The sequence below is a fragment of the Sander vitreus genome, chromosome 8 (assembly GCF_031162955.1).
Source record: "Sander vitreus isolate 19-12246 chromosome 8, sanVit1, whole genome shotgun sequence".
Lineage (NCBI taxonomy): Eukaryota > Metazoa > Chordata > Actinopteri > Perciformes > Percidae > Sander > Sander vitreus.
Genome location: NC_135862.1, coordinates 23,123,350 through 23,132,711, shown reverse-complemented (window position 1 = coordinate 23,132,711; position 9,362 = coordinate 23,123,350). Strand labels below are relative to the sequence as shown.

The 9,362-nt window shown below is 39.4% G+C and overlaps 1 protein-coding gene across 1 annotated transcript; it reads right to left on the bottom strand.

The window, feature by feature from the left end:
• Positions 1-278: 278 nt before the first annotated feature.
• Positions 279-9,294, bottom strand: tsg101a (tumor susceptibility 101a). Its single transcript, XM_078257530.1, has 10 exons — positions 8,886-9,294; positions 7,976-8,063; positions 7,780-7,845; positions 6,868-7,031; positions 6,316-6,442; positions 5,485-5,542; positions 5,151-5,245; positions 2,608-2,810; positions 2,240-2,479; positions 279-1,762 (listed from the first exon to the last, which is right to left on the bottom strand). The coding sequence occupies exons 1-10, from the start codon at positions 8,925-8,927 to the stop codon at positions 1,673-1,675; spliced, it is 1,173 nt and encodes a 390-aa protein (XP_078113656.1). The 5' UTR covers positions 8,928-9,294; the 3' UTR covers positions 279-1,672.
• Positions 9,295-9,362: the final 68 nt, after the last annotated feature.

The window sequence follows — 9,362 nt, the reverse complement described above, 5'->3', positions numbered from 1 at the left end:
TCACCCCACAAGTTTTCTATGGGATTGAGGTCTGGGGATTGGACTGGCCACTCCGTAACATCAGACTTGTTCATCTGGAACCAAGACTTTGCTCGCTTACTGGTGTGTTTTGGGTCATTGTCTTGTTGAAAGACCCATTTCCTCTTCAGTTTAAGGCAACATGATCTCTTCAAGTATTTTAATGTATTGAAACTGATCTGTGATTAATAACCCATCAAACTATTATTAAAACTATAAAGTGAAATAATATTGATCAATGAAATGATCACAAAGAGATGAACCATTAAATCAGATGTCTTTTATTTGTACTGATTTACATAAATCTACAGATATAAAAGAACAGGTGGTCTATGGTTGAAAGAAAAAAATAACAGCAGATATTCTATCATACAATTCAAAGTGCATTTAGTAAAAGGCTAATTTAAATGAGACCTATTTGCAAACTTTACATAAGTTAACTTTTTGATTAGTACAATATGTTTTTATTTTTTTGTACCCTCCAACCTGCCCCCCCCACAGATTTATTCACAACGTTTTCCTCATGGTTACTGAAAACCTAAACCTCTCAGCAGGACTGAGAGTACGTGGAAAGCACAAGGAAAAAAAAGTAAAGGAAGAAAATACAAATTTCCTTTGTAATACCTTAGAATAAAATATGTCAAGACCGTCCTCCACCTTAAACAGAAACGACCACTGTACATGATTGACAGGTTAATGCAGTCAGACTGGAGGGCAGACATGAGCAGCTGACACAACCCTTGTGTCAAGAGACACAGGGAAACAGAAAACAAATAGAATAGTTAGGTCAAGTGGCAGGGGAGCTCAAAACGTTAGCCCATTAAAAGACTCAAACAAGACAATGAAGAAACCCAGTTCATGTCCATCACCACCTCTACTGTATGAAAAGTGATCCCTTTGATTCCATGGCTACTGAACATGAACCCAGATCTCATACAGCATTAAATCCTGAGGCTCAACCCCCCTGTCCTTCCAGAAATGATGGCCTGGGTATTTATATCAGACGCAAACCTTTTCATTATGAGGGGAGTGGACATATGGGGCTCTCTACAAAGCCCCTCTTGACTAGCGCCTAACAATTTGTGCTTACTAGCCAAATGACTTTGTCTGGCAAAGGGGTTGCGGCCAGAACCTGTGGGCTACCCTGCAGAGCAAACATACTGTATACAGGTCGACACATTAACTCACTGTACGCCAACCCAGCTACACCGCAAACACTAAACAGGCTCCCAGGTGTGTTAAGCATGTTTTTGTGTCAACCGCAGTACCTGGTTCACAATGTAGTTGAAATGGTTTTTATTTAATATTGGCGCACAAAAGGAATGGTGTCATGTCTTGCAAATGGGTTATGGCTGTTAATGCATAATGATCTCAAAGACTTTTTTTTTGGTCAGACCAAAATACAAATTATGTCCTACGAGAACTTTGGCCACATAGGACAATCCAGTTTTTCATAAATGTTGCATTTTTAATCGTTCTCGGTTGTTGCTGTTCAGATTTCTGTCTCACAAGAACAGACTGTATAGAGATAAAAAAAAAAAAAAGAGGACAGCTACAAGAGGACATTAAAAAGGTTATAAAACAGAGGAGGAAGAAGAGAGAGTGAGAGAGCATGAAGATATGACGATCAATGTTTCCTGGTAGTCAGTGTGGGTCAGTAGAGGTCACTAAGGCCAGCAGTCTTGCGGGCTTTCTGCATGAGGGCACGAAGCTGGAACTGCTTCCTGGACAGAAGGCGTACATGCTGTAACAAAAAAACAGTACCAGTCATTGAGGGTTAAACAGAGGATTCAAGTGTGTGTGGATCTGTTTCTCTTAAGGAGTATCTACACAGGAGGTGTTTCAGCCACGTTTTGAGTTGTCCGTCTCACTCACGGAACAGATGAGCTTCTATTTGAATCATTACACAACCATCTACACAGGCTGCATAATGCCTCATAGTTTTCTCGTGCTGTATGTGTGTAAGAATGCAACCCAAAGCATATTCTTTACCCTTCAAGTCCATTTTCTTCTGTTTTAAGTGCAGAATTACAGTGATTGTGTGTTGTTGGGACCTGAACGCTGCCAAAAAGCGTGCAAACTACACTCAATGCTGTGTCTGAACGCATCCTGTGTAGACACAGACCGAAGACTGACGCTGCTGCTCTGCTAAGAGCTTTCACTGAGCAGGCTGAGCAGACATCGTGTTATGCATTAGTTGTAGTTGTGTTGACGTGTTCACCTTGAGAAAAACCTCCAGGTCTATGACGCCCCTGCGGAGGGCCTCTCCCAGGTAGAAGATGGTGTCCTCAATTGCATTTTCTTCAGCATAGAGGTTCAGGATCTGTTTGTACAGCGGAGCTGTGGGCACGATGACGTCGTCAATGTCATTGTTCTCTGACTGGTTCTCCATCTTCTCCAAGGCCTCACTCAGCTCCTCATCCTTTCTCTTCAGCAGCTCGATATTCCTGTCAACCTCAGACTAGTAGAAACATAATAATTACAACCATATCATTTGTGGTATTACAGAAAGAAAAGCAGTATAAGAGGGAACAAAAAAAAACAAAAACGAAATTATATAACATTAAAAAAAAGTGGAGGATCTCTCACCACTTCCTGGTCCAGCCTTGAGACCATCTCCTCCAGTTTCTGATGTCCTTTCTTCAGGTCCTCTTCTGTTCGCTTCAGTGCGTCCAGCTCCGCCTGAGCTCTGTCCATCTCCTCCTTCATTCTCCAGCGAAGCTTGTCACTCACAGCTGAGATCAGAGATGCGCGGATGGTGTCCTCGCCAATGGTGCCATCTCTGCTTGGGCCTTAAGAGGAAAAGGTTTAGAGGTGACGTGAGACAGTGAACAGACGTAACAGAAAATAACTTTCAAAAAAATATACTATATTCTACCCTGAACAAGGTACAAGGTTTTGTAGTAGCTGTGTAGCGTTACACCCCTAGTTCTCACCATAGAAATAAATGGACCACAGCAGTGCTCGGTTTTCATGTCCAACAGGAAAACGGAAGTAGAAAGACATTAGATGCTCATTCATTTAGGTTACAGCTTGACTGATATCCAAAATGACCAAAGTGTCAGAGTGCCCCTGCACAGTAGGTTGTTGTGAAACCTCAAGTAGGATGCTAATGGTACATTTGAACAATTTTATGCTCAGTTACTGGAAATATTGAAGACCCTTGTACACTGTAATAATGCAATCCAAAAGAACATTCCAGCAGTAAACACTACGTTTGTGAAATGTATGGCTGTAGTCTATGGTGGGGATTGTCTAACAGTTACAGGTTTTAATATTGTTTAATATTTTGTTTTGTCATATTCATTTTATAGAAGCTCTGTTAGTGTTCACAAGGGGAGTATAATTGTATGCTTCAGGTTTTTCTAATATTTTGTTCCCACGTGTATGTACATAAGATGAGAATGACCAAAATGATAAAATATCAGACATTTCACTCAATAAAACACAAGCACAAACTAAAGCTGAGAAAGCTGACAAATACCAGGTTATGTAGTATGCGTGTGTACATGCACTGATGGATGTCTTTAGTCAAGACCACCTTATGTGCAGCCTGGAGTCAGCACTCCAAATGTCAGAGTTGATATAGCTCTGAGATCCGAGTAGTCTACAGGCAAACCCATTTCTCTTTCCTTTACTAAATATAGGAGACAGCTAAAGCTCCTCCTGCATGCTGATCCGTGACCAGCATTTCAGTGCCGTGCCGCTAACTGATGCTGGGGCCGCAGATGGGGCCTCTGATCACAGGTCTGTCTTTGTGCAGAGTTACTGTTCCAATCCTAAGTATAGCACTGAGTCTGAGGTGTAGGGTGTGATGGCTTGAGGGGGTCTGTGCCTTTCCCTTCAGATCCATCCGACCCTTTGGCCTTTAATGCTCCCCACTCTAGTTACACGAACGACCTTTCACTGGCGGCTCAGCGCGCCACTGAAGTCGCAGAGGGCAAGAGAGTTTGAGTCAAAAGGTCAAGTGTCTTCATTCAGAGTTAAATAGTCATGGAAAGTAGGACACGTATTGTTTTTTTTTCCAGAGGTATTGAATCCTTGTATTGTAATATTAAAGGGTAACTACCATTCTTTTCAACCTGGACCCTATTTTCCTATGTTTTTGTGTCTAAGTGACTGATAGGATTAGGAATAACAATCTTTGACATTGGTCCAGTATTAAGCTGGATCGCTGCAGTCTGCAGCAGCGAAACAAGCTACAATATAAGTTAACAGGGCAATTGTCCAACTTGTATTTACCTTCACAAAAATGCTCATTTTGCCACTGACAGGCTCAAAATTAATATTCTAAGTGTCTGACAACATTATGGAAAGGATTTCTAAGGAGGTTGACCTTCCTGTTAAAGAGTAAGATCCTTTTTTTAAACATAAAAACATCCGCGAAATTCCATGTAAATAAACAGTAATTTTAGCATCGTAAAATACACTTCGTTCAAAGTCGACAGAAACAAAATAAAACTATGAAAAGCCGTTTTGGGTCTTCTTTCCACTTTTCCAACCATTACAACTCTAGTTTTGGTTGAAATAAACACATAGTTTAACGATTTACATACGTGAAAATGTTGGCTCTATACACGCTAAAAGTATTGCTTTTTAAAATGGAGTCTGGTGGGTTTAGCGCTAGCAACTTCAGAGCCATTTCTGGTTAAACAGAAATGTCTCAAAGAGGTTTTAAAAGGTCTATTTCTGAAGGGATCCTTTCCATAATGTTGTCAGACACTTAGAATATTAATCTGAGCCTGTCAGTGGCAAAACGAGCACTTTTGTGAAGTTAAATACAAGTTGGACAATTGCCCTGTTAACTTACATTGTAGCTTGTTTCGCCGCTGCAGACTGCAGCAATCTTGCTTAATACTGGACCAATGTCAAAGATTGTTGTTCCCATAAGTCACTTAGACACAAAAAAATAGGAAAATAGGGTCCATGTTGAAAAAAACGGTAGTTGCCCATTAAGCCAAAAGAGAAATGTAAATGGAAAGTGGAGACAATAGCAGTTTCTGAGTGGTCATATTCATCTGTATCTTGCTGCAGTTTGTAAAACCATTTGGAACCTGTGCTAATTTTAAACTTTAAAATGTACCCATGAGAAAGAGAAATAAAGCATCTGAGAGACTAAATGTGATACATACCCACTGTGGAAACTGGAGTCTGGTTGGGGTAGTGTGCAGGTCCAGCAGTGGCTGGGTAAGAGTTGCCCCCTGGGTATTGGTATCCTGGGTAACCTCTGAAAATAAATAAATGGTATTTTCTATTTATTTTAAATTCAGAAATTGATCTTTAACGTTTAGCTATTAATGTAACTAAACCACGTGTACAGTGTTTCACTAATAAAAAGGCTTTCTTTGTGATATACTGCTGAACAAACCACAAAGATAAACATGCCAGGACAGGTTTGTTGGGGAGATACAGCATATGCGAGTCAGCTGGGGGAGAGGTTTGAGAACTGCTTGACAAACATCTTACCCTGGGTTAGGATTTGGGCCGTAGGGTGAGACCACAGGCATGCCAGGCATATAGGAAGCTGAGGTAGAGAGAGTATGTGAAACAATTAGATCTGAGGACATACATGTGAAAATATTCTTTATCTCTTTCATTCTCACGAGGACACATTCACTCTCATTTTTCCTTGGTGTGCTGCAGTGGTACCTGAGCTCCATCTAGTGCTTGATAAATGCATCACTTAAACCATGATGTGATAATAGGGCACATGTACCATTATACATCAGAAATAATATAAACCTTGCACTGAGACGATATATTGAAGATGATTACTGACATTCTGATGGGAAACTAGCTAAACCACTGCCGCAGTGTGATAACTGATTTTACAATGAGAAACTACTATGGGTACGCAATTAATCACAAAAAAACATTCAATATTAGCCTGTACACAATGTCATTTGTTTGTTTATTTATTATTCATAATATGTTCATGTTGTGGCAAAAAGGTTTCTCTTTTTTTGTTAAATTTGGCCACGTTCGGATTGATACCAATCCTGAGTATCTGACTGGCGCACCCCTATCCATATTTTGGAAGCTGTAGTTTTTAGTAATTATGAATTTGATTGTTTTTTTACTCAGAGGTGTTTCTAACATCATTGATATAAATGGGCTGGCCCAAAATAATAAAAACACCTTTCAGTGTATAGAGAGGTGTGTACTATGTAAATACTTCTATTAGCAGCATATTTTGTATAAAAACAGTCTGTGGATCATCTTGTTCATCTGACACTATTAGACAATGCCATGGCCACTTAGATTACCCTGCTTACAACAAAAAATGATGTCACTCACAGTTAGGAGGTCCAGCTGCTTGGAACGCTTGGTAGGGGGCTTGCGTGGTGGGGCGAGAAAACACAGGAGGCTCCTCTCCAAAAACCACAATCATCACCTGAATCAGACCATACAGGTCGGACTGAGGCTGTAAGACAGTCAGTGAAGGGCATGTTTTATTAAACAAGACCACAATTGCAGAATGCTATTTCAAATGATCAACAGGCAAGCCACTGTTCAAATATATTACTACAGCCACAGGTACCTTTGTGGAGCGCATGATTGAGCCATTTTGTGCTGACTGACTGGTAGTCATAAACATCAAACTATTCCAGGGAGCTACAGTTTTAACTTACTGGTATACTGTAAATAGTGTTGTATGTTGGAGGCACCCTCTAGATTTCAAAAAGTGTCACTGCTGCAGTGAAACCTCAAATCTTCGATACCAGCATTACCTAAAGCGTTTGTATTGCTTATTTATCAATCGATGTTTTTACATTTTAAACATTCCACGGTCCTTGCCTAAGTAAACAGTCTATCATTAAAAACAATGAATGAAGACCTCACACTTACATGCTTCCACTCATGTAGATAAGGCAGGTAGATCTTGCCGTTGGCATCAATGTGCTTGCCAGTCTTGATCATCATGGCACTGGTAGGTTTGACAAAACATATGGGAGGGTTGTAGGGATATGTGTCCAGCAACCACAGACACACTGGGATGTTGTAGATATTGCCTACAGGAAACACATACTATGTTATAATGTGATTATATATTATGTTTTTAAGTCTCTCAACATTCTCATCACTCCACCATTTACACTTGACAACCTTTGTTATTTTCTGTATTCTGTTTTCAGGAACAATGGGGACCTCTACATGAAGTAAACAATTATGATGTACTGTACATCAAACAAATTTACATTTTACAGTCTACAAATATCCTGCAACCTTGTCTTGATATTAAGAACGACAGCAATGTAATCCCAATCTCAGAGTTGAGAAACTTTGGGTTTGGCCTGAAGCTCACTATGAAATGTTCTGTGATGTGTTCCATTTCCTGAATGTAATTTAATCCATGATGCCAGAACAGTAGGACATCTGGCAGATCAAGGACATGGAGTAACACTATACAAGATACAGTTTGTTTGCAGATGCACATTCTTGTTCTGAAATTGTATGTGTTTTGGTTCAGGCGGATTCTCGCCTCAACTGACACAAAGAGGAATTTGCCCATGTGCTACTGACTCTACTTGATCCTACAGATGACATGTTTGTTTTTAAAAAGTGCAAGATAAATAGAGCACGCTAGTGTGAGCTCACAAGAGAGAAAGAGGTGAGCAAATAAGCAAAACTAAACAGAAAATGACACTGAACATTCTATGCCCCAGTCTTTCAGATTCTACAAAGGAACAATGTGTAATAGTTTTTGTTATGTTTTAATAAATAAACTGTTTTTTAGAGAGCAAGGTAAGCATTTGTTACCTCTGTAGCTCACTGGGACAGTTCCTGTTAAGCTCATCAGGTCTCTTGTGGAGCCATCATTAAACACTGAAATAGAAGATCTCATGTCAACTAGCAAAACAATTTGGATATTTACCATCATAAAATCAAACAATGTATAAGAGACCAGACAGACAGACAGACAGTTAAAAAAGGAGCTCAGTATGATTTAATTTACCATAAGCATCCATAACCGGCTTCAAGTCCTTGTACTGGGAAATGACATTGGTTATCTCACGAACAGTCAGATCTCTGTATTTGTATTGCTGGACAACACAAGATGAAAGATGAGGGGAAAAAGGCATGTATGCATATTGAAAGTTTAGACATAATTGCTGATACTCAGGTATACCACTCAGACAGAGCTGACACAACTAATAAGCAAAGTTATTTACTTAGGAAGTCATTTTGGCATAGCCCAGTTTGCAGTTGTTTACTTCCTGTCTGCTTGCAAAAAAATAGTCCTTAAAGGCACAATGTGTGGTTAGAATGTAAAAGAATTATAGCCTTACCATCAAACTAAAAGTATATAGTAAAAGTACACACAATGCTTATATTTAACCTGCAAATCAAACTTAAATTACGAACTGAATTATCAATAAGCTTATACTTATATGATCAAAAATATGTGATTCATGTTAGCATTAAAAACATACATTATTAACACTTAATAAGTAAAGTTACAAATAATATTTTCTTCATTATGATAGCAACCGTCGACAAATACTTTGCTGTACACCAGGTCATTAGTATGTGGGATCATTGTTCATTTTAACAGTCATATACACCACAAGGAATGACGGCTTAAAAACATGTTTATAGTTAGCTAACATATTAGTAACGTTAGCTAGGTGGCTATGCTATATTGTAACACAAAGATTTGTACGAAGAATCTTAAATCAACGTATAACAATAGTGATCCTTTATAACAAAACCAAATGTTTACGGTACTAAACTCTAAGGGAAATCGGGCCGTTTATTAAACATTACAATTCCTGCTAATCTTAACCGAGTGTCATGTTTGGTATCGGTAACATTAGCTAACGTTGACGTGCTAACGTGCTACTGTTGGCCAGCAAGTGCCTTACCTTCAGCATTTTCTTAAGGGCACCTTCGTTGACAACTGCCATGATTTTTGAGTTTTTGTTTTCACCGTTCTTATTAATGAGTTATTAAGTGAGCGAACGGCTGGCTTTTAAGACCGCTAGACTGACAGCTAACACAAGCTAACGCTAGCTAGCAGGACTGAATGCTAGGCTAAAGTTAGCCCAGCCTCGGGCCCGACTACAATTAAGACAATAATGCAATGTCTATATGAAACCCTCTTGTCTAACACGGGTAATGTTATTGTATCTGTTGTCAACGCGCCACGATCCAACACATTAAGTAAGAATAGAAAAACAGTGAATTAATAGAACTCAAAAATGCCGAAAAACAAATATCCGATCGTCAACAAAAGGAATTTCCGGCATTCCACCTTACTGCTTCCTGTCCTCATGTGACGTCAACAGTAGAGTTCCCAAGGCGTGGTCCCCGTGAGTTTCCATTACTGTAGATATGTTAGG